General features: G+C 43.1%; 1 protein-coding gene across 1 annotated transcript in view; it reads left to right on the forward strand.

The window, feature by feature from the left end:
- Nucleotides 1–26,222, forward strand: part of SRPX (sushi repeat containing protein X-linked) — a gene marked incomplete at its 5' end in the record, with an annotated part of 48,964 nt that overhangs the window by 7,135 nt on the left and 15,607 nt on the right. Inside the window, one exon of the mRNA XM_082000156.1 lies at nt 19,802–19,861. Coding sequence (XP_081856282.1) covers nt 19,802–19,861 — 60 coding nt within the window. The remainder of the gene's footprint in view (nt 1–19,801; nt 19,862–26,222) is intronic.

Below are 26,222 nucleotides of genomic sequence, written 5' to 3' on the forward strand. Positions count from 1 at the left end.
CAATGAAACTTTTCTGCTAAAAGGCTTTTTCAAGGAGAAAGTGTTGCTCATGGGTTTTTGCCTGTTTCCTGAACAGAAGTTACTGGACTGGCTGTGCTGTGGTTCCCCGGTTTGGCTGGCTAGCCTTCATCACGAACTCCCAATTTTTATTTTTAGTGCTATTTTTGTGCTTTCTTCTCGGGCACTTAGCAGGTGCTACCTTGCAAAAGCAGCTACGCTGCGTTCCTTCATATCCTTCTCAAACAGCGTCTCTTTTCTTGGTTACGTTTTGGGAGTTGTGCTTTCTCTCCAGGACACACTGGACAGCTCTGGCCTGGTTTTGCCCATCAGGGTGGGCCCCTCGTTCTCTCCCTGGCTGTCCTGGGCTGGCTGCTACCCATCTGTGCTGCCCGGCCCTGGCACGTAAGGCCTTGGGCAGGGTCCCTCACCTCGGCCCCTCTTTGTTGGGGTGCTAGCGCAGTGGGATCTGGGCCCCGGGCTGGGCTCCCGGGCATGTCTGCCGTCCAGCAGAGATTTCCAACGTGGCTTTTTCCCAAAGCTACTTTTGTTCCTGTTTTGCACTGCTGGAAACATCCCCTCTTCTCTCAGCCAGGCGGCAGTTTTCAATTCTTTTCTACTCTCCTGCTTGTGTTTTTTAGCTTAGCTCTTGACTTTGAGGCGGGCTGCCCGGCTTTCCCCACTGCCCCCGAGCGCGAGGAACGCGGTGGCTTCGTGCGCGACCTCGCAGCGAGCTGTTGCAAGCCTCCGGGGAGAAGGAAGCCCGCTGGCGAGGCTAAATCGGGACGCAGCTCACATAAGTTTAGCTAGGGTGCCTTCCCTTACCCTCTCGTGCTGTTTGGGGTGAAATAAGCAGGGAGGGTGGGGACCCGTTTTATGGCTTTGGCTGGTGCTGCCTCTTTCAGCTGGCCTTCTGCGGGTCTTCGGTGGCCTGGTTTTGGCTGTCGAGCGTTGGCTGGGGGAGCTGCTGTCCCCTCCTGGCAGCGTGCAGGGCAAATTACAGGCTGGGAGAGGGAAACACCCCCAGCCCTGCCGGAGCGCTGAGCCTCTGCCAGCCTGTGCAACTCAAGCTGGGGGCAGTCGGGCATTTTTGGCAAAGCTTTTTGCCGTTTGAACAGACACAGTTTGTAGAACTTCACGCTTTTTTTGCATCCTCAGTGAAGCTGTGTCTCCATCTGAGCACAGATGGCATCAGTGGGGTTGAGGTTAGCTGCTCGGAGAGACCGAGTTTTGCTCGGTGCGTAGAGCTCAAAAAGAAGTGAGAGTGCTTAAAATGATGCATGTTCTGGGTTGCTCTTGTGAGATGGGTCATTGTGAGCTATTTTCAAAGGGAGGGGAAAAAAACCCCACAGCCAAAACATGCAAGATACATATCATAAAGATTCTTGATTGCATTTGTTTATCGCTGGTGAGTAAGTACCTACATATGTGTATATATGTCTTTGATTTGTATAGTCTTTGAATTCTGACATGCAGCTGTGTCCTTCAGGGAGGCACAGAAGAAACGTCTGCAGCTTTACAGCAAAATATATAACAATACATTTTACATTACTGCTCTATTTTGCTCTGGATCTTGCAGTGGGTAAAAATACACATGTGAGAATACTCCATATATACAATTTGGATGATTTAGAAGTTTGTATTATAAGGGAAGTTTGTTTTGAAGATTCTGGAATGACTGTGGTGGTGTTACAGAAGGAAGCCCTTTTTTTCCAGTTGTGTAAAATTTAAAATTTGTCACAACTCTGAATACACAGGTTTTCTTACAATTTGAGCAGTGTGATTGAAGACATCTGATTTTCTTCTTCCGTACTTCTCACCCTCTTCTTCTTCTTTTCAGGAAATGCCATTGCCATTTAGGGTACTGGATCTAGATGTGTTGTACATCTATCCACTAAGAATAGCATTGCAGTTTGAAAGCAGTCATATATTCAGGCTTCTCCAGCAGTGCCTTGTCATGCTCCATGGTTTACCCAAAGCCTACACTTAACCAGTGTGGGCTGGCAACATGAGTCACTTAGCAAAGCCAATTTTAGGCTGTACCGTGAGAGTTTTAACCTGCGAGGGTCTGTGGTCCCTCCTGGTGTCCCTCAGAAGTCTTTAGTCAGGCTTCCTGCCACTGACTGGCCAGATGAGGGGAGATGCTGCTTCCACCTCCTGCCTCAGAGTGAAGTTGCAAGCCTGTGCCAATTCCACTTTTCTTTAGAGTTGTCAACTTCAGGGCAGTGCACTGAAAAATACTTGTTTTGAATCTGCCTGTCTTGAGTCCCTCCATTGTGGCTCTCTAGTTACACTGTGTCACTCATAAGTAAAACAGGCCAAAATTAACATGCCTCTATCCAGCTATTCTTGAAGATTAAAAATGTGTTGGCTTGCAGACGTTCGCTGTTCTAAGCTGCCCAGAGGCAGATACCAGAAACAATATGCCTGGTTCTGAGTTACGGTGGTAGTGAAATGTTTAAATAAAAAAACAACCCAACAAATAATTAAAAGGTTTCACTTACTTATCCCGTACTTTACTTTTCTGGCAAAGGAACGGATGTGAGTGCCCCAGAAGGATACTTGATGCTGAAGGGAGGATCTTTCCTGTTACTGTAGAAAGGAAAAAAGGGCTGACTTGCTGAAGGTGTTTTTTGTGAAGGCATCTGACAGGTAGTGGTTCTGGATGTACCTGTGCGCTCTTCTGGCCAGTCTTTCCATTGCCCCCGTTACTGCTTTGGTTACAGCTTCTGGTAGGTATCAGAAACCACATTTTGAGCTTCTCATTGGTACTTGGCAACTGTCGTAATGAGATGGGAAATATATGTCTGGGAGAAACGGGAGATAACTGTAAGCTGTAAACTTGCTTTGACTTTGAGTTTAAGGAAACTTCCAGTCAGATGCATCAAATCCTGAGTAGTTCTGTAATAAGGGAAGCACGTTTTGTATGAATGCCAGCAGCGCCGCTGGTGTATCACTGATACCTTTTTGTCCTTTCCACCAGTATACTTGAAGCTTGCAGTGGCCAACTGGCTGACAGCTTGTCACCTTTTCGGAAAACATGAACACCTGCATTGTTTTTTTGGCTCTCTTTTTAAGAGAAGTGCTTCTGACTGGGGATTTGGTGCCTCCCTCCAGCTGAATGTCATAACCAAGAACACTAAACTCTACCTTTAGATGGCTCCAAGGCATTTCAGACCTCTTAGATACCAGTAACAGCGCAGGATGTGCACTGCAGCCCTGGAAGTTCTTTTGTTTTATTCTTACCCAAAATCTTCCTTTTGCAATCTTTTTGTCTGCCATTTCATAGGGAAATCTTCAATATGTGGCATGCTTATAAAGTGACTCGGACATTTTAACTATAACATACATTAAAAACCACATATATCGTGTGTGCAATGAAAGACAACTTGTAACTCATCAGAAAGAGAGTATGATTGATTTATAGCTGATTCTCCTGTTGAAAGAGTAAACCGGTTTGCCAAAACAGATCAGTACAATGGAATTGAAAATAAGTCTTCCGTTTGAGTTATAAAATATTTCCGTATTTGTAAGCCCCTCACAATATAAATGGGTTTTGATTTATTTGCAGTGGGTAAATGTCATCTCTAAAGCACAAGCCTGGTCTCTCTTTACTCTTCTGCCTCCTTTAACAAAGCTTTTCTTTATTGCACAAAGGCAATGAAAGGCGGGGTGGGGAACAAAAAAAAAATCATATTGTAGTCCGTGACACATGAGAATAAATTCATGTATTATTAATGGGTTTTGTGGTGTAGAGCCTGATGGTTCTCAGGGTTCCAGTTCACGGCAAGCCGTGCCCTCCAAAATGTTCTCAGTCTTTCTTGGATGAAGACATCGTGGTAAGTGGGACTGATGAATGGCAACAGAAGTACGCAAAGGGAAGGCATCAATAAGATCTTGTGGCTGCACAGATTAATTATGGCACAATTTAAATAAACTTCAGCTGGAAAGCCCCATGCACCAGTACTGTTCAACAAACTGCAGGTTCTTCTCCTCATCGCCCTCCTTCTGAGGCCTTGTGAGAGCTGATGCAGCAATTTGTGTTTCAGATTATATTTGCTCAAACAGCTCTTCCAAAATGGTCCTACTTAATTCTTAGTCACTTCTGGTTTCCACTGTGGAAGAAGCTGTGAGGAATCCCTGCCATCACAGTGAGATACTCGGTGTGTATGTGTGAGCAGGGGAGGAGGAAGGCTTGGCAGGCTGCACGATACACAGCAGCTTTACAAGTTCATACAGGATTGCATCTCTTTTGGACTTTTAGTTCTCAGCTGCCTGCGATGAGAGTGCTCCAGCCCCCTAACAAGCTCCTGAAAATTTTTGAAGGCTGGAGCATAATTTACATCGGGGAGCTGGCTGATGGACTGGTCCTGCTAACAGCTTCTTGCCGAGGCGGTGGGTTGTTGAGTGATGTTTAAAACTACCTGTAATATAGCTGCTTTTTCCCAGAAAACCATTTCTGCTTTCAGAGCTGGCTGGATGAGGGAGTTGGAACCAAGGAGCCTGTTGTCAGATCTTGTTGGAGGTTGCCCTTGGCCTGATTTCTTGCTGGCAAATGTTGACTTGTCTCAGGCTGCTGTTGAACTGGTGCCTTTGCAAATAAGAGATGCCGAAGAGCCTGTCCACTGCGGAGGGGCAGAGCGGTGAGAGGCAGATGACTGGACGAGCGGCTGGGTACAGCCTGTGTAAACCCTTGCCTTCTGCTAGGCGTTCGTGCTAAATGCAGCATCCCGTTTTCCTTGATGTGAAAAGGCTGGTACAGGACTATATATAAACACTGGGGGAGTTAATGCTGGTTGTCTTTTACACACAGGGCACACCACACTGTGGAACAGATTGTACAGTACGTTTCCCATTTTGCATATCATAGTAAAATTTCATAGGGAAGAAGGGAAATTTTAAATCATTAAAAGAAATCAATAAAACTCAAAAGCACATTTGTAGACAGGCAAGTGGATGGACCCATTGGTTATTATTTGGTCTGTCTGCAGTGGAAATCCTCGTGAAATCTTTCATCATTTTTAATTGCACAGGGTCGGATTCATAAATGGAAGGCTAGAGTACTAAATCAAGGAACCTGGGCACTTGATTTTATTTTCTTGTCTGGGTTGTCCAAATCACTACGGCTTTTTCCAGAAGCTGTGCAGGCTTCTCAGCTGATTTTTTTTTTTTTCTGTGAAACATCATGTTTGCTTGCGAGGCATAGAAAACAAAGTCAATATTTTTCAATTATTTAAAAAAAAAAAAAGGGGGAGGCAGGGAGCTTTCGAATTTCTTGTTTCTACATAGAAGACTTCAGAGTTAGGTCTGTCTTGGCACCACGAGGGCTGGCAGTGGGACAGGGACCTCCCCCAGCAACCCGGTCCCACCATGCCCAGAGGCCGGGAGCGGAGCTGGGATGGGGACTGGCTCCCGCTGCAGGGACAGGGCGGCTCCGAGGCTGAGCCAGGGGCCCCGATGGGTGAGGGGCTGGCGGGGTTGGAGCTGGTGTGAGCGTTATGGGGAGTGATGGGTCTCACATGTTGGACTTCCAGATGGAGTTCGGGTTAAATTCCACTTCGTTTACAGTTTATTAATTCTTAGTAACGAATTAGGAAATGATTTCATTTTTCTGTCAGAATTATTACTAGCTTAGTAGTTCTTGTGTTGATTATTATTTTTTTTTCCCCAGTGTGTTTGACATGCTCCCTTTTTACATCCATATCTCCAGTCTGTATGACAAACTTTTGCAGGTTGTCAGCCAGCCTGTAATGGCAAGCCCCGAAATCTCACAAGTCAGTTTTTCAGAGTTGGATGCTCCTGTGAGGAGGAAACAGAAGTACGATGGCATCCCCATCCTGTCTTTACGAGACAAAACAACTGATCTTTGCTGTATGTCCCCGGTTTCTTTGAACAGCATATTTTGACACTGAGAAGAAACTTGGTGTTACAAGAATGCAAACGAACCCATAAATCTGTTATTTAAAAATGTCTGTTCTGCTGCAAGTTTGGCTTGTTCTTTTTGAGAGCATCTAGTTACCGTCTTCAGGACGTTTATGAAACTTGAGCAATTTTTCGGTACAAAACTGCCTTTGTCGACAACTAAAACTCATAGAACTGGCTATTAAAAAATTATATCCTAAGTATGTTGAGTCAACCCTGACCTTGGTAATTTGAAGCGGCCTGCCAGCTTGCTAGCTGGAGCTGGTTGTTCCCGCCAGATGTTGTTCATCAGTGCTAGGCATCAGCCTCCCCTTCATGAAAGGCACCCGGAGTACAGCCATCCTGAGGTAACGCAGCGACTTCGTGTTTTCCTGCTTAACCCTGCAGCCTCCCAGAACGCCCTGTCCGGATGTCAGGCGGCTGGGGCTGGACTGGCTGCGGCCGATGGTGAGGCGGCTGCAGGAGATGGGGCATCGTCCCCCAAGCTGGGGATCACGGTGCTGGCCACAGCCTCTCCGTATCTGCTCTTGGCCTCGCAGGGTGGGAGGGATGGGGGGAGAAGGAAAAGGGGTGCTACGGGGTATTGGGTAATGGTGTGGTGCAAGCGGGAGGAGGAGAGAGGTAGGCACATACGCTCACCGTTTCTGTTGCCCTGCGCTAGCCGAGGACGTGCTTCTGGCTTCTGCTTCCCCGGCTCACTCGCTGCTGGGCTGAGGGGCGCGGGGGCTTTGCTGAACTGGGGACCGGCTGGCTGAGGGAGAAGGAGAAGCCCTCAGCATTTGCTGCAAGGACTTGGAAAAAACATGTTTCCATTCCATCTTCAAGCTCATACCTTTTGAAGAATGTGCAGGTTGGTCACATACACGTTCCCCCTCTCTCCAAAAAGGTTTCTTTTAGTGTCGCCCTTCAGGTGCTTCAGTCACCTCTGCTGTTCCTGGTAGTGGCAGTGATTTTCACTGCCCTTTTCCCTCTCCTGAAGAAGCAGGGTGCAATTCTGGAAACGTGGCTTCAGTGCGTTGAGGTCATTAATTCTGTTTGCATTATTATATTGGTGTTGCCAGGTTTTTCTTTACCTTAAACCCTTATTTAGGGTTGCAAAGACTGACAGAATTTAATTTTATGTTGATCTATTTTTATTTACTTTCTAGTTTGGGATGTTTGGAGTTTCTAAGCATTGTCTTTGGCAGTATGGCTGTGTATATGTTTTTTAATGTAAAGCTAATGCTTCTCACAAATAATGTCATTTCACTGGTTATAATTTAAAAGGATCACCAAAAGATCAAAGTCTGTCATATCAAAAGCCATCAGTACAGTATATTTTTTTTAATACTCTTGTGACTTTTGTGATGCACATGTATCATTAGTGAAACTGGGGCACCTAAGCCAGTATCCTTACAAATGACCTTGGTAACCACTCTTTCAGAAGGAAACTTGTTTACCCTCGTGTTTTCGATGGAATTGAGAACTTGGAGAATATCCATCCAATTGGGAGTTGCCACTGATATGAATATTAATGAAAAATGAGCAAAGGTTTCAAGGGAGTATCTCAAATGCTCCTTTAAAATCTCATCGGCATTATTTTGTGCTGGCTGTAGCAAAGAACTTTTCAATCTGCCTTAGGATATGATTAACATTTGTTATTTTAAACAAAATGAGCAAGCTAATTCTTGTCAGTTGGTTTATACAACTTCTGGGCTTTTGGCTGTGAACTCCATATAAAATACTGTTTGCTTTGAGGCTGCTTTTAATAATAGTCTTGAGAAATAAATTAAATTCCTACCTCCCAAGTCTTGACAGCAGTTGTTGACTTTTTCCTTCAATTGATTAGTTTGCTATTAAATTTTAAGTTCCTCTGCACCTTTTCTTTTTAAGTTCCACCTGGTTTTCTGTTGTCTTTGCTCAGTTTTTGACCTGTTGACTGCCCTACATGGCTCTGAGTTTTTGCTTCAGCTTTTCCTCCCTAGTGTAATGACTGCTTTTTTTCCTTCATGTTACCCTTGCAAAGCAGTAGTAAAGCATGAGTAGTCCTGGAGTTCTCAGAACTCTCTATTTTTCTTCCAAGAAGGGCTTCCAGCATTAATACCAAAAGTCCTTAATGCTTTCGTCTGTTTGCAGAGTGTTTGCAGGTGTCATGGATGAAATAACAAATTTTCTAGAGCAGGGACTTTGTAAACCAATGTTTATGCTTCTAGTTTCTCTAAAAGGAAGCTGCTCATGTGGAAGTGAGACATAAAGTGTGCTGTGACAGACTTCTCGTGGACTGCAGTCGTATTTATTCATAAGATAACTAGTGAGAAAATGCAAGCTGACAAGCTGAAACTAACTTGGGGAGAAGTCCTGCTTGAGCCAGTTGAGGATAATGAGCCACAACAGAAGATATATATTTTTTTTTTTTAAGTGGTGACTTAAGCAGAGAAGGTAAGGTAAAGTTATGCAGGGGAGACGTCCTCAAGGGAGAATTCCTCAAGGTAGCTCGCTGCCAGCAGAGGTTACAGTAGTTCTCTGTTGCTTCTGACACTGTGTGACTCCATTTACTAAAGAGCAAGACGGGATCACAGTCAGTAACTTTATATTTTTCTGCTCCCCTTCTGCTTTCTAGGAACTTGTTGGAGAGTTTCCTATGGTTTACAGGCAGCTCCTGATGCTAGTTTTCAAGTGTTGGTGTAGTCTGATACTTAAAGCTAAGATTTTTTTCCTAGGGAGCTTTTCTTTTAGTCTCCTCATAAAATCTGAAAAATACTTTAAAAATGGCAGAACTTCAGAAATAACACGTGACTCAAGGATAAAGAGAAGAAAACAGTGTATCTGATGCTGTATTAATAAATATTAGATACTAAGATATGCCAGTTTCCACTGTCAGCATTTAAAAAAAAAAAAAAAATTTCTTCCATCTGTCACCAATTCAGAATAAATCTGAATTAGTTTTCAGTCTCTTCCTTTGGAAAGTTATCCCAAAGTCCACTAGAACTTGTCATTAAGGAGACTTTCAGCTTAAATATTCTTTACTTAATTAACCAGTTACTAGTAGTTCTACCTCTTTTTAGTTACCAGTAGTAACACCTCTTTACAGTCTCTTACTGGCCTTCTCTAGGTGGCCTCCTGTTTTTCTGCCTTTTCAATCTGTTCCTAAAATGTAGGCCTACATTAAAGACCACGTAATACCTTAGTATATGGGAAGAAAAGCATATTGAAGTATGTTCACAGGAATTCTTTCTCTGGCTCTTAAAAGATAACAGTCTTGTCTATATGTGCTACCATTTGTTTGTCTCTTCAGAGTCGCAGTTTGCTTTTCCACCTTGCAGCCTTCTAGTGCCTCTAATGGTGTGCCTGCCTGCAACGTACCCTGGCCTCCCACGCTTTCCCCATTGAAGAAGCTGTTGAAGCATCTTGTTTGTATAGAGCTTCATGTGTAATTCAGGCTTGATTTGTTATAAACTCAGTTTTAGAAATTTCATGACAAAAATCTTAAAAAAAACCAAAACAAAAAACCAAACAAACCCAAAAAAACAAAACCAACACCACCACCACCCCCCCCCCCCCCAAAAAAAAACAACCAAAACCCAGTTGCTTCTGCTTAGCATAGAAGGTAGCAATGGCCTGTAAGAGCCCTTTGTGGCAGAAGAGTTTATGCCACTGGTGGGATCTGGTCCTCAGGATCTGCTGTCCTGATGGAGGTGTGCCCAGCTGTCAGGGATGGAAACCACTGCGGCATCCAAGTATGTGCATCTGAACAGGGTTTCATCCCAATGCCTGAGGTAGTCTTTCAAGTAGCCTGGAGGCAGACTAGTTGGTGTGGCTGTTGCGTGAGGGCGGCTGTTGGCTTCACCGGTATGCAGCTTATGGCTCCAGCCATCCCAGCTCTTAGGAAACTCTGATGAGACCAGGTATGCACAGCTGAACGATGCTGTCAACAGACCTGTGTTGCTTGCTTTCAGTGAGGTGAAAGCTCGCAAGGTCCCTGCCAGCCCATCGTTTCCTCATGACTCCAAATTCACACGTCAGTTTGATTTTTTTTTTTTTTTTTTTTTTTTAGGATGTGTAAGTAAGATCCATCAGCAAAGCAGCTTTGGAAATAGAGCACCTCCGGGCGCTAGTCACGCGCATCTCTAGGGCGTCACGCGGTCTGCGAAGTCCTGGCAGAAGAGGAGGGGTTGCTAGCAGGATGCAGGTGGGCGATTCTCAGCTCAGGCTGCTAAACCACTGTGGGGAAAAGGGCCAAACATACGTCAACAGTAGAAGTGCTGTGAGAAGCTAGACTAGAAAACAGAGGGCACGTGGAGATGTGGTGCAGGGTTATAAAATAGCTGGAATTTCCTTAATTGCCTGGAACCTCATGCTTAGGTAGACTAGGCTATTGTAGTCCATTTGACCAGTGGCAAAGCTGTGAATAACTGAGAAGAGCTGGTATGTGACGGGATGGGACAGAGTCTGGGTTCAGCTGTAGACAAGTGTTACTGGTGGATGATGCTGTGTGAGAGCAGCAAAGAAACCAGTAATGCTTACAGATGTCCAGACCACGGGCAACGTGTGGACAGCCTTTGCAGAGCTCTTGTAGCTTGTCAGGCACAGGGTGCAAATTCTTCTATATCAAGAACTGTCTGTATTTTCCATGCACAACCCCATAGCTGCTGTAAATAATGAAGGTTTTGGTTTCCTGATATGCTTAACCTCTGGCTTAGACCACGTATGTGCTCAGAATAGCAAATAATATAATTATTATGCAGTATGCAACTGTGGTAGCTGTGTTTTACATAGATGTAATGCAGTGCGTTTACCCTCCTTAAACCTATTCATTAAAGAATGTACATTTTGTTCATCTGAATTGATTTACATTTTAGTGTTCATGACACTTTTTGTCCTTTCTTTGATAACGGTCTGTGGTACTGTGACTGTTCCTGATCATAAAGAGAGATGCTGCCATTACCTTTTTTTAGCATTATTTATTGAAGAGTTCCTTAAGCAAAAATCAAACTTTGAGTTCCTTATGGCCTAAACAAAGGAAACATTTTTCTCCGTCCTCCTCCCTGTTGGTCACCTGCTGGTATAGCTAGCTGGGACTTCTTTCATTCGCCTGTCTTTTGGGGTTTTTTATTTTGTTTTGCTGAATTTCAGTTTATTGCAAGATCCTTATCAGTTGGAGCTCTTCAAAAGCGAGGGCAGATGCTCTTGGACCTTTTCTTGCTAGCTTAAAAAAATCACAGCAGCTAACTTCTTCCTCTTTCTCTGCACCTAGTTATTTCAATGTTCAGTTTGGCGATGAGTCCAAATAAAAAATCCCTCAGTGATCATGTTGAAAATCAGCATTTCGTGAGAGCACTGTTCACATACATAATGTTCAGATTTTTCCCTTCGAGCCAAGTTCCCAGCTTGACCCCCATAGCCCATCTACTTGATGAATCATTGTGGTACCTTGTGGGTTGTACTGTTCAGCAATCAAAGGAATGTGGCCTATGTGGGAAATAGGGAGCAACCCAGGAGATGGCTGATATTTCTCTTGAAGATTTACCAATGTCAGCTCCCAAATGTATCTTTATTAGCCTGTTGAGCTGCTTCCCCCCTGCCCCCGTCCCGAAATCAATGCTTTATTTCAATAGCGGAGGCCTTTCATCCATATGTTTTTGTCTAGATCCATACCTTTTTGTCTAGATATTTTTAAAATTAATTTTCTGTTGAAAGCCAGCCATATATATGTATATATATCTTACAACTCTGAAATTGCATTTAAAGCAAAATTTGATTAAAATCTCAGTTCCCATTGAATCACTCAAAATGTCACATCACAAGAGCAACGCAGAGCAAACCAGAATTTCTAGAATTAGGATTCTGGAAATGCCTCATTTGTTTTCATTAAATGTAAGGACACAATTGTCATGAAGGATATTATTTTTTTACAGCTTCAAGTGAATAGTATTTAAAAACCCAAGGCCTTTGGTCATTTTATGTGTGTATGCTGCAAGCAGTATTTGAATGCAGTGCTCATCCTAACGCTAAACACATGATTATAGTAAAAGCAAATGCATTTGCAGAGGAGTAGGATAACTGGGAGCAGCCTACGAAGGCACTAAGGTTCCTGGACTGCACACGCATGTTGGCAAAGGTGTTTGTAGCCTCTCGTTAAGTCTGCCAGCTTTTCCTTTGACTGCTGCTGTGTTACAGGACTTCTGCCTGGGTTGAGTCAGAGCCACTTGAACAACTTCCACTTTTATTGCCAGTCTGGAGAGGGAAAAATAAACAAAAATCAGTGGTGGAAAGTGTTTTGCTTTGGATTTGCTGTATCTAAGATAGCTACGTGTGCACATAAAAGGAAGCAGAGTCGAATTGTACTTCACAGAGCCTTTCTGGACTAACACTAACCTCTGTGTCCATGCAGTTTCCATCCCACCACTGATTTTTGTAAGAGTAAACTGCACGGGCATGGCTGCCTACTTCTGGATGTGTGACTTCACGGAACTGAACGAGGCACCTTATGCCAGGGGTAGTGTTTTCTTTGTCACACAGTATTCACCAGCACATGAAACGAGTTTTGTTTTGTTAGCTGACTTCCATGTAAAGCAATAGTTTTCTCAACATGTGTAATTGATCTGTTTTGAAATGCCTTCATGGCTGGGTGTCAGCTGCAGAGTTTCTTCATAGTCACATGGGGTCACAGATGGCAAGGGAAGAGGGAACAGATTATCTTTTCGGAAAAGAACTTGTGCCTGCATTTTCCGAATCAGATTGGTGATTTCTGTGTAATTGGGCTGTTTTATTTCACAAAGCATAAGGTACTGCTGGCATGCAAACTTCAGACATCTCTGACCTCTTTTGAACTTGCTAATTCTGAAGCTTTCTGTTTTGCATTTCAGTTGTGCTTTGATTATGACGACTTTGAAAGAACTGTACTTTGATGGAATCTCCTATGAGGCATCTCTCTGGAAGCAAGTTAAAACATGTGCTTTAAAACTTGGTGTTTGCATCTTAATCAATACAGAGACACAGTGAATTAGTCTGTGTATAGCCCCGAGGGGATCTTCTTAGTATAGGATTACTTTCTGTGCCTGAAAGACCTTACACCTGCAAGGAATAGAAGCACAACAGTGGCCTGGAGCTTGCGGTTGTGCATGGAAGCTCAAATCTGTGCTATCTACATGTGTATTTCCATAAATCATAGAATCACAGAATCATTAAGGTTGGAAAAGACCTCTAAGATCGTCAAGTCCAACCGTCAACCCAACGCCACCGTGCCCCCTAAACCATGTCCCAAAGTGCCACGTCTACACGTTTTTTGAACACCTCCAATGATGGTGACTCCACCACCTCCCTGGACAGCCTATTCCAATGCTTGACAGCTCTTTCAGTAAAGAAATTTTTCTTAATATCCAATCTAAACCAATACAGGCAGGGAAATTTCTAGACATCTCTGGAAGTTAATCATCTCAGCTACTAAACTGCACACAGGATTATTAACTTGGTCTGGATGGGTGAGCTGCATTTGGGTTCTGAAGCATGCCATGACTGTCTTTATATCCTTTACTTCTTAGCTCAGCACAACTCTTGCTGAATACAAGATTGTCAGGTTTCTGTGCTTTAACTTGCTTTCCCATGCATTGCAAAGACAGTTGGGACTACTGATTGAGTCAAGCAGGAGACTGAAAGTGGTGTGGCCAATGGGAACATCCTTTGAGGAAAGAGGAGGGCAGATGATATCTTTTGAGTTACTATGCATGTTGAAGACTGCTTAATATGAGCAGTTGCCATTATATTCTCTGCATTTAAACATGTTCATTAATACAGTTGCATTTCTATCTCAACCACCTGTAGGAAGGTTCAAAGCAAATCAGTATCTCTGACTATTTATTACCTGATTTTTCTGACTCTTCCTCTGCTATTTGCTCTGCTTTGATTTCTGTAACAAAATATATTTTATCTTTGTTTTCTGTTGTTTTGTTGTTTTCTGGTTTTGGGTTTTTTTAAGCCTTACAGACCGGATGCAACAAAACACCTTAGTGTGCAGACAGCTTTTAAACAAATACTGGAATCCCACCAAAGCCAATGGCATTTAAGCATGAGCTTTGCAGAACTGGGGTGTAACGTTTAACCAGTAAAGAATGAGATTAAGAACTTGGCTTTCCATTTTTACTACCATCATAAAATGGGTGCAAGTATTTTTATACACAGAATAAAGCCCTCAAATGTGAAGGTCATGACCATTGTTTTCTGCCTCTTCATATACATCTTCCAGACTTCTGAGGTCTTAGCGTGACCTAGTCCTGCCATACTGCAAGAAGCTCTACAGTCTGCTGCACATAAAACTAAGGGTTTTTTAAAATTCATATATTTGATATGGCTTAAGGTACTGTGGAATGTAAAGCTCTGCGAAACACTGGAGGAACTAAGTCCAGATGTTACAGAATTATTGGTGGAAACTGATCGTCCTCTTCTTACACATGCTTAAACTGATCCGCTGTTTGAATACAGAAGGAATTCCTAAGCAGTCTCCCTCTCTTTTGAAAGATAGAACACGTGTAGAATGAGCCTTTTCTTTCCTCCCAGTATCAGGAGTCACCAGTGCCTGCAGACCAGAGAAGATGCCATCCAAGCTCATTTAACTTGCAGCACACAGTGTCATTACTACTGTTTTTTGGTTTGGTTTTTTTTCCACTTTGTTTTCTTTTGGTTATTCTATGAAATTTGCCATGCAGCTGAAACTGGAAATCGGAAATTATCACTGTATTTTTAGGCTTGTTTTTTTCTGTTTTCCATTTCCCAGCAACGTTCAAAAAATTGGAAATGCAGTGGTCTTTTCTGAAATACATATTTAAGTAAATTGATGCTATATTTAAGAATTCAAGCTTCAGTAGAGCATAAACTGAAACATTGACTTTTGCTGCTGATTTTTACAATACGTAGTGGGTTGACCCTGGCTGGACACCAGATGCCCACCGAAGCCGCTCTGTCCCTCCCCTTCTCATCTGGGCAGGGGGAGAAAAAAGTATGACGAAAGGCTCATGGGTTGAGATAAGGACAGGGAGATCACTCAGCAATTACCATCACAGGCAAAACAGACTTGACTTGGGGAAATTAATTTCATTTATTACCAATCAAATCAGAGTAGGGTAATGAGAAATAAAACCAAATCTTAAAACACCTTCCCCCCAAACCTCCTTTCTTCTAAGGCTCAACTTCATTCCCAATTTTCTCTACCTCCTCCCCCTGCGTGGCGCCGGGAGACAGGGAATGGGAATTGGTGGTCTGTTCATTACATGTTATCTCTGCTGCTCCTTCTTCCTCAGGGGGAGGAATCCTCACACTCTTCCCCGGCTCCAGCGTGGGATCCCTCCCACGGGAGACAGTTCTCCATGAACTTCTCCAACATGAGTCCTTCCACCGGGCTGCAGTTCTTCATGAACTGCTCCAGCCTGGGTCCCTTCCACGGGGTGCCGTCCTTCAGGAGCAGACTGCTCCAGCCTGGGTCCCCCTGTCTGGAGCTGAAATACCTAAATGTTTTGTTGTGGAGGGTTTTGCCTGCCATGGCCTAAATGAGTGTGCCTGACAAGTGTGGTGAAGTTTGGGATCTTGTTGTCTGGAATAGTGTCTATCTGCTCAGGGATCTGTGGTGCACAAAGGAGCAATGTACTTAAAAGTCAGGTTTTGAGCAAAATTGAGGGACAGCAGTCCTCTTAAAACTTCCTCTGCAATCTGATAGCATTTTTCTTCTCTGTCTCAGCAAATGCCAACAAATTGGTTGTTGCTCTTGTGTAGCAATCGAAGCACTCGCCTCTCAAAGCTTTTGCAGGCTTAATTAACAAACAGGCGAAAGGGAGGATGATGGGATCATAGAAATATAGAAAGTATCTTGCTTAATGCATGTTTGGCTGCGTGTATTTAATTTATATATCTTATATTTTGTGCATATGTGAATGTGCCATTGTAATCTCTGCTAGTTCATGAATGCAGCTATATGCTCCACTTCCCTCCCTTTCTTTTTCAGCAGACCAAGGCCCCTGGCCAGGAGAGCAAATGCTGGGCTGTAAGTGTGGAAATGGAGCTGCCATGAGAAACTGAGAATAGCTGCCTTCACTGGATGTAGATTGTGGTACTAAAGCAGGAGAGTACTGCATCAGATGCTTGATGTTGAGTGTAAACATCCGTAATCAATTTCCAGTGGGTTTAGGGTTAAACGAGTGCTCTCCTTGAGGCTGGTGAGACCAATTCAGGAGATACTTAAGTGTTTTGCTGAATGAGAATTGGCTTGAAGGCTGGCTTCAGGACTCTTGGAGTTGATTTGGCAACCACAAAACACAGGCAAAACTGATCCTGAAATGGTCTGATTTAGGTTTTGCGCAAATGGGTAACTGTTGTGTGTCTGAGTGTCCCATTAGCTTACCAGTTTGAACACTAAAAGTAAATGTGTTCTCTTAATCATGAGTTCTTCTTGTATGAGGGTTTTTACTTCGTCAGAAGGCTTACTGACTTTCTGTCATAGCTCCTCCTGCCCTGTCTGTCAGTCATATCCCTGGATTTATTCATTCAGCACAGACTATTGGGTTCTTGGTGGCACACACTGCTATGTGTTTTCTACTAGGTTGCGTGTCGTTTCATTAAAACTATGCCCTAATAAAATGTATGTAAAGAGAAAGCTTTCCTGTACATCCCCTGCTTGGAAGAATGTGGTGATTATTTTGTGAATGAAGAAATCTTTTTTCCTAACATAAGGAGAATTGTCTCAGTCCATAGATGAATCTCATAATAGATTAGTCTTCAAATGAAAGTGTTACCTCATGCCTTTTGCCAGCACAAAACTCAACAGCTGTTTTTTGTGGGAGTCTGCGATACTCTGAACCGTGATGTGGGGTATCTGTAAAACAACTTGTTGTTCTTCTCATTCTTCCTCAAATACCCAGTTTTTGTACTGTGGTAATTTTAGCACTTTGAACGCAGAACAACGCTTTGTCCTTACGTGGCTTGGTAGCTAATTTTGAACGTACGTGAAGCAGAAATAGTTCGGCTGAGAAAATGAAGACGAAATGGCAGTTTGCTCAGGATTGCTCATGGGGTGGCACCGGCGGGGAGTGAGGTGCCAGGCCAGGCCTCGTGGCTGCTGGGACAGAAGCCGTCTGCCAAGGTGGGACAGCTTTTTTGGCGGGCTGCCGCCTAACGTGGCTGTACGTGCCCGGAGCAGTGAGGACAGGTCTGTCAGAGCAACGTGGGTGGGCGAAGATGGAGAGAGGGACGGGAGCGTACCAGGTCCAGGCACGTGTGAAGAAGGGCATATGGAGACACGAGAAAATCCAGCACCTCCCCCGTGTGAGGTGGTGCCGCAGTGCCCGGGGCGGTGGCATGGTGGTGTAGATACGTCCTCCCACAGCCAGCCCCGCTCTTCAGGATCAGCCCTCTGGTCTGGGTCGGTTCTTCGTGGCATGGCCCGGGGCCGGTGGGCAGTGCCCAAACTGCCCTTGGTGCCTTCAGCTGGCGCAGGCCCTGCCAGCCCCGCTGAGGCACGGCGTCGGCCGGTGGGCTCTCCGGGGAGAGGCCGCGGGAAAGAAACGCAACTCGCTTCTCATTTCGAGCTAGAAAATGAGCTGGAAATGGGAGATGTCAGACTCCATGAACTGACCCTCGTTTGAGGGCAAGAGTACTGAATAACTCCTTAAGGCCAATTTTTGTTAGATTACTTCCAAAAGCGTTTATTTCTCCTCTAAGGAAAGGTAAATACGTAAGAGTTGCATAAGCTGTAACATTTACTGATTTTAAATGCTAATGTCACTGCACACTAAAATTTGGACAATTAAGAATGATAACACTGAGGTAACAGTAACACCCTCAAATTGAGTAAATAGCTAAGAGTATCCCAATTTCTGACAGAATAATTGATGCTTGGAGAGGCATTCATTTGCATATCAAGGCCTCCATGAAGCCCTCGGGGATCACAGCTTGCTCTGTATGTTATACAGTCAGACTTCAAATGCAACAAAGTTTAACATTTTTATGTCGAGAAGTTTCTCAGATATCAGTGCTTAGGTGTCAAAAATTCAACCGCATTAACAAAAGTTTGAAAATCCAGAGAAGCGGCTCTCAAGCGATTGGAAGCCTGTGCTATATAAAGCCCTCGATTTCAGGGGAGAAGCCGTTTGGAAGGTGGCTTCTTCAGGTCCCAGCTCAAAGCCTTCTGAAAACTGGTGGAAGGATTCCCGGTGATAATAGCAATCTCTGAATCAGGTCCAAGGTGAATTGTGGTTTTTGCTACTTATTGTAGACATGAACATGACTCTCTTGATTTTTCAGATGCAGGAGCATGGTTCCCATAGCTGTAGTATTGGTGCAAGACTTTTGGTCTGACGTGGAGCGCACGCATACCCCTCTTCCCTGTGGTTCCTGGAAGGTGCTGCTGGGTGCTGGGTGCTGGTCACGGGTCCTGGGTGCTAGCGCCCGATGTGCAAATAACATGGTGAGAAGGGTCATGGGAGATGCGAAGAGTTTAATCTTCAGGCGGTCTGAACCCTTGCGAGCGGTGCGGCGGCCGATGCTGTGGAGGGCACTGCCTGTCTGTAGACGGACCCTAAGCACTACGGCTACTCCCATGGAGCAGCTGCAGATGCACGGGCTGGCTTTCTCTCCTGGGTTTTCCTGAGGCTGGTAGAATAAGAAGTAGAGTTTCACTGCTTTCTGGGCAGTTTAGTTTGTTTTTTATAACAAGTGAAATCTGTTGACAGATGCTGACAGTAATTTTGGGGAGACAAACCTTGTTTTGGGAGCCCTTTTATCCTTATGCTAAACCATTCTAGCTGTTAATGTCTGTTAGGTTTGATTTCTGCAGAAAATTATGTGCTTTACACATGAAATTAGTAGCTTATTGAGGTGCCTGAATTATTTAATTTAGCCTAACATTAAGCAGCAGCTTGTACAGACCATGATCTCAGACCTCAACACATGATGATGAAATATCCCCACAGCTGCAATTCAAGGTATCATGTGTGAGAAGCTCCTGTAGTGTAGTGCTGAGCCTCCTTAGTACCAGTTGTGTGCAAGGTTTTTAGAAAGATTTCTCAAAGGGGAAGTTTGTATGAGACCTTCTTCTTGGAGAAGTCTTGTCTAGAACTTAGACTAGACTTCATGATTGGGAGCTGCTGATTTTAAACAAATGTCGCATAAGGATGTTTTGAAGGCTTTCTTGCCAACCTCCGTGTTTTACTGATGAATTACTTGAACGGTCCTGCTCCAAATGGTTTCTGGGTTTTGTAAAGAAGTTTCTACCTGTATTTTAAGGTTTTAACTGTTGCACAGGTTTTTAAAAGTACAAAACTATACTCTCTCTTCATTTTGAACAACTCCAGAAGACTGCTTGATACCAAACTGTGTTTTTGATGTGAGTGTAACTTGTGTTTGCAGGTAACGTACCTCAATGTTTTGTTCTTGGTATGAAGATCATACAGGTTATAAAACAGGGTTGTTATTGAGTTATGCACATTTTACTGCTGCTGTTTGGCCTGATGGCTGTTAACAGCCACTGACGCTATGGAACCACTTTATAGTGAAACCTGTGACGTGCCCCTTCACCTGTACCTCCTCTGTTCTCTCTGCTCAATAGATCAGCTTCATGGTAGGTGGGCTTTCCGTAACAGAGGAGCAATGAGTTGACATGTGCAACATGGCATTGCGCAACGTTGCTCTAGGAGCAGTTAAAAGAGATTTACTATTTCACTTGATTATCAAATCGATTTGCCCCTTCCAAATTCACTATAAAATGGGTCTGCTATGAATCTGAGCTTCAGAGAAGCCTGTGCTGATGGCATTGCATAGATTATTGCATCCTAATCTTGCATGTCTTTTCGCAAAGCTTTCTTTTATTCTTAATTTATATTTCCTTTCTTGCTGTAGTTTTTTTCTCTATTTTGTATTGTAGGATCGGGATATTCACCCCTTGAAGATGACGAAGATGTGTATGCACGCAATAGATATAAAGGTGAATGCTTTGCTTATATGCTAAAGAGGATCAGCTGGTTGCTAAGAGAAAGCTTCCTTCTCTCTCTTTTCATGGATTATAAAATTTTGGAGACCCAGCTCCATGGTTTTTCTCATGGATTTTTAGATCAAGTTTTCATTTCTACCTTTTATAACAGTGGAAATTAGACCAAGTGCTGATCACCACTCTTGTGTGCACCTGAGTAAGTAACTTCTGCACTGCCTTTGCTCTTGAGAAGATCAAATTGTTAAATCATGAAAATCCAAGAAGTCTTTCTCTTTCTTCTTCATACATCCTAACAAAACCATCAATGATAAGCTAACTCAAAACCTGGGCGTATTGATGGTAATGTATAGAAGTACATGCAAGAGAACTTGATTTTCATGACTTCTTTTTCTGTAATTTTTTTTGCGTTTTGGGTTAACCTGCTACCTGAAATGCAAAGTGTGTTTAACAAATGAATTTGTATGTTCTAAAACAAGTTACATAGCTGAATGAATGAGTGAATGGACTTGGGTGTTTATAAAGCAAACTCAGGTTTTCTTCCATATTCTAGAAGATTTTGCCATTCAGCAAGACTGGGAAGTGTTTTTGCTAGTATCAGTAAATCTTCCATTTATTATGTCTGTTTACTTAAAATGTCTGCTTCTGTCTCAATACCCTCTGCCAAAGTCCCTCAGAAGCCCAGACAGTAAAGAAACTTAACATTTAATTTGTCCCTTTAAATGGTAACTGTGTTTCTTTTTAGTAAACTAATCTATGGACATGCTAGAATTGTAATGTAATCGGTTTGATTACTTGAAAATACTGGGCATTGGTGTTGTGTTGTACATTATTGATTCTCTGCAAAGACTCACTGGGCCTTATAAGAGGTAAGCTTAAACTAATTCAGACATTTATGAACAACAAAGAGGAAAGCACAGATGCTATGGCTATTTTGCTGGTTTCATAAATGTCATGTTCCTCCCAGTAAAATACTTCAGTATAAAATTTTGCTTTCAAACACCTGCAGAAATATTTCTCTAAAGCTTTATTTGGGTAAACTCATTTTTATTTATCTTTTAACATGTAACCCTCTGCAGACACATAGAAAAAGAATTCTAGAGATCATGAAGATAAATCAATGCCAATTCATGCCAGGGCAGGCAAGTAGTTAAAATGCGGATTCTGTATAAATTCCTTTTATATGGTGATCCAAAATGGATTATACTCATGTCAGCCAAAATGTCACCAGGGTAAGTGAAACATAATGACTCATTCATGCAGATAGTAAAAACTGCCCCGAGTTTGGAAGCGCTACTGCCAAATGCTGAAGATCAGACAATGTGAATCTAAGAGTATAAAGCGTTGAAGTAGAAAAGGCTCACTCTTCATTAGCATACTTATTTAAGTTGGTATTGGGGGAAAGGGGTGGAGAAAGACAAAGCAAAGAAAAATGGGCTGAATAGCTACGTTCATAGCTTCTCCTTATATGTGCAGTCCAGCATTTTGGGTATGGCCCATTGCTCGGCAAATGAAACTTTCCGGTAACAAATAACTAAATTAATTTTCTTAATTGATGTTAACATGCGTAAGCAGTATGCTTTTTTCTTTGCACAAGTACTCACTAAACAGTGCAAGCAAGCACACAAATTCATCCTCTTTGGCATCTGCAGACAAAACATTGCAGTTTATTGGTGAGGGGCAGGGAGGGAATCGACCTCTTACCAAACCCTTTTGTCTTCATCTGGATGTTTTTCAACTTGCTGAGCTTTCCAGAGAAACATCGCTCAGACTTTCTGTGCCCACAGCATTTTTAAAGAGTTTTTCCCTTCCTCCCTGGTGAACCCTCAGCTCTTTTGGCTGGTGTACCAGCAAGCAACATCACAGCCAGTCACTTTGCATGCTGCTTGTGAAGGAAATGCTCAGCTGAGGCTGATGTTTAAACATGACTGAGGGGTTGGGGGAAACGATGCTGTAGAAAATGCTTTCCTTCCTGCCACTCGGCGTGGCTGTCTCGGATCATATTTGATGAGGAAAGGCTTCCCGAATACAGCAGTTCCTGTGTTCATCACAGCTCTAGTGCCACTGCTCTGACGATCCTCATTCCTGATACGTTTTCTCAAATACTGCCATGATCAAACGGTAGCCCTAGCTGTAGAGGCAAATGTTGTGGCTTCAACCATTTCTGCTTGCTGCCCATTTTCCAGTGGTTTCAAACACAGGACTGAGTCTCTGAAATGTTTTCCTACTAAGTGATAACACAAGCTATTGTATTGCCGAGGAATGGCGCAAACTTTCTGTTAAAAAAAACCACACTACATAGGTCAAATTTCAGTGAGTTGAACAGAGCCCAGTACAGATGGTGAAGCTCCAGGAGAGATGCCTGAGAAACCTGCAGCTTCTCTTATTACCGAAGCCTTTAGGAACACGGCTGATCTTGTCTTGAGGCAGGGAACAGCTTGTGTGGCCTCTCGGGGCCCCATCCAGCCCTAATATTCCATAAATACTCTGTGTAGCTGCTTAGCCTTTGAAAACCAGTAAGTTCCTTCACTTAAAAATAAACAAACTTTGATCTAAAACTTTGTTGTATTGTTTGATGTGCTTTCAGGCACAAAGCTTTTCAAGTTAGCTGGTTTTTTTTTTCAGTTATATCAGTTGGTCTAAACCCAGATATTGTCCCTGTTATAAACCCTGCCTCACCCACTTTCTTCTAATCACATTCAGTTCTAGAGTAGGCATAATAATGTTTTAGATCAAACAGATGTTCCTCCTAAGATCTTCAAGTTATCTGCATCCAAAAGCATGTCTGTTTTTGTTTTTCTTTCTGACAGTATTATTTGGTCCAGTAAAAGATGTATTGCTCCTCCCTAGGAGCCTTCCTTTGTTTCTTTCTAGACCACCGTAGCTGCAGTGACACTACAGGAAGGGCTTTTTCTTTTTCAGTATTCCATTTGTGCATTAAACTGCATTTGTCAGCTGTTAGCCACTTTTTTTTTTAATACATGTGCAGCTGTTTACTCAAGGCAAGTATGTTTGTAAAGCCACAAAAATTTGCAGAAAAACTCAGGCAATTTGCAATATCTGAAACAGCTGCTTTGCCTTTTTTTTTTTTAATTAGCCTCTTGATCATGTTGCAAAGTGTATTTGTCTTAACACCCTTTACAAAGGAAAGCCATGTGCATTTGCACTTTATATATGTGGAAAACCTGAGGCATAAATACCTGGAACTGATTTGCTGAAGGTTTACCTAGCTGGCTGGGGCAAAAGCTCAGCCTGCCTGAGTCTTCATCCCCCCTGTTGTGCCCCTTCAGGCAGTGTTCTAGTAATTTCAGATTTAAACCCTTCTGCCGAAAAACTGAGGCTTCCTCCTTAGTTAAGGAGATCCTACAGCAAGTGGGAAAAGCTTTTTTTTAATTAAAAAAAAAAAATATTGAAGTTTAAGGTCTTGGGGCATGAGAAGAACAAGTGGGACAGAAAAGTTGGAAATTTGGGGGATGAGACCACTGAAGGGAGATTATGGAAAGGCTGTTGTTAGCTCAGGAGGCGGAGGATGTCTCCAGGAGGTGAATGAGACAGAGGCTGCCTCTGTGAATCCAACATGACTTCCCCCAGACAGTGGTTGGAGGTGACGCTTGAGACTGCAGCAGTGGCAGTGGGGTAGGCAGCCCAGGATGGGTGCTGTCATCACTCGTTACTTCAGCAGTAGCTGGTTGACTTCTATACCTGTTACCTCCCATTCCTCACCTGCTCCCCCAGTTTTTAATTTGGTTCACAGCAAGCATGAAAAATGTGGGCCACTGTGATAGAGCCCCTCAACAAAGTGGCCCAATTCAGTTGATGATTTTTTTTTTTTAATGTCTTTTGGTAACTATGGGATAGAGATTAGGGTGAATGACAGGAAATAGTTCTAAAGAAAAACCCAACAAAACTCACTCCCTACCAAACGACTTTGCATAATTGTAAGGTAAATAGTGGAGGATGTATTTGACATTCAGTACTTTTGGAAAATAGGACCATAAATGCAAAAAACCAGAGATGGTACGATTATGTGTCTGAGCCAAAGAGCTGAACTGCACTCTGTGCTCTTAGACTGGTCTGCTCATTTTCCCTGCCCCAGTTACAGTGTGTTTGGTGACACCAGGAATAATGCCACTTACACATCTTTGTAAAGGCTTTTCACATGTATTGGTGAAATACAAAAATAAGCATGTCACAGTACAATACGACTGCTTCAGAAATGGACTAGTCTAGAGGAACATGCTGTTGTTCTAGTCAAAAGCTTGACTATTAGTCTCTGATTTTAGTCCTCAGGTGCTTATTTGTGTTGGTTCAGGACCAGCACAGCAGAATCACTAAGGTTGGAAAGGACCTTCAATATCATCAAGTCCAACCATTAATCCAGCGCCACCGTGTCCCCTAAACCGTGTCCTGAAGCGCCACATCCACACGTTTTTTGAACACTTCCAGAGATGGTGACTCCACCACCTCCCTGGGCAGCCTGTTCCAATGCTTGACCACCCTCTTGGTGAAGAAATTTTTCCTAATATCCAATCTAAACCACCCCTGTAGGATCAACCTGTAGGACCAACAGGGGGTAGTAATCAGTGGGCCGAACCAGACCAGGGAGTCTCCTGGTGACGTCTCTCACCCGGGCCCCAGGGAGGGAGCAAGATGTAGCTTCCATTGGGGTGTAAATAGGTCCTAGAGACATTGTATACTGAATATAAATATCCCATGTATAAGAAATAAAACAGGCTGTATTGATTTTTGTTGATATATGTGTGGACCTGATCCAAATTGTGTGGAAAACTACACATAATAACTACTGGAATTAAGAGCTAGAAGTGAACATCTGACAAAGATCATCTAGAGATTATTTTTAAATGTCTCCTGTGACACTGTAAGGATGAAGGCTAAAACTCGTTGTGTTTTGTTTGGTTGGTTTTTTTTCTTCCATCTTTCTTGCAGACTTCAAAAGTTATGTCACATTCCTCCTGCATGTCACACATTGTTACACAGGATTTCAGGAACTGTCATCTTTCTCTTTTTGCCCTGCAATCCCTCCCTCCCTCTCGATATGTCCTTTTCAAATCTTGGAGCTGAGAAGGGGCAGGCTTAGTCACTCCTTGTGTAGGAAACTCTTACTGAGAAGCTGCCCGCTGCAAAAAAAGCACAGCTTGCTTGGTGCACCCTGTTGTCAAAGCTAAACAAAGATTTTGAAGCTTTGGCTGGGAAGGGCAAGTCTCTGTTTGATACTGCACCCGTCAGTATCACAGTATGGTGTTAAATCCTCACAAGAAGACTGTACCCATATCCTGAGTATTTTAAAGTGTAGTCCTGACCAGTTTTTAAAGGTTCGGGTTTACGTACATGTGTTTCTCTTTTCTTCATGAGTTCAGTAGGAGCATTAGCCATGAAATCCCAGCCAAATTCCAGCTTTCCTCTGACTTGGCAGGTCCATGCATGTCACTGTCCTGCATCCAGGAGCAACTAGAAGGTGATTGTAATATTTCAGGCTACATTTCCATGATATTAGGGAAAAAGCAGTCCCCCACCCATCTTTAGAGGTGAAGAGTACAACACATGAAGTCCTGACCTTTGAGAACATTTAGAACTGAATTTAAATTTCTGCAGCTTGGTTCCCTTTTCTGAATATGTGCTAAGTGTATAGTATGTTCGTAAATGAACATCGACACACTCTGAAGGATTTGACAGTAGGGAGTGCAGGGGTTTGTGCTGTCAAATATGTGCATGTTGCCCTTGGAAGCTACAAATTACTAGCAGAAAGAGAGGAGTAAGATGAGATCTTTCTCAAAAGCTCTTAGTCTGTTGGATTGGACACTTGCCTTCAGATTTAATCATGGCAATGGTATTGTGCCCATTTGCTGGTAGAAGGCTAGTTTGTTGGCAATGTAAGGAGTATTTGAACATTTCAGTGTGGTACCACAGAACTGCTGAGAACAGCGAGGGAGCTGCTGTTCTTGCAGACTTCACAAGTTCCAATTCAGGCTTAAACCTGGGTGCTAACTCGGAAAGTAACTTTGCAAAACTGGATCCATATTTAAACCCTGAGCGGTTGTTCTGACTTGTGGAGGATGTGTACAGACAGGCTTGACATGTTGGCAGTATGTTTTATGTAAGTGACATCCTTTCTAACTGTGGGAGAGCTTGAACTATCACAGAGTTCAGCCAAGGCAATGTCCTTTACTGCACAAATTATTATGGAAGATTTTTTTTTGTAACTGAGCAGTAAGAGAGTTAAATGTTGTAAAGATGACAACTACAGCTGGACCAAAGGTGTTCCTAGTGCAAACTTTTGTTACCAAAGAGAAGTTAAATGTATCCATTTAAAAACGAGGGAAAAAAGGTCTGGTTGTCC

Source organism: Phaethon aethereus, assembly GCF_964289735.1.
Source record: "Phaethon aethereus genome assembly, chromosome: 1".
Lineage (NCBI taxonomy): Eukaryota > Metazoa > Chordata > Aves > Phaethontiformes > Phaethontidae > Phaethon > Phaethon aethereus.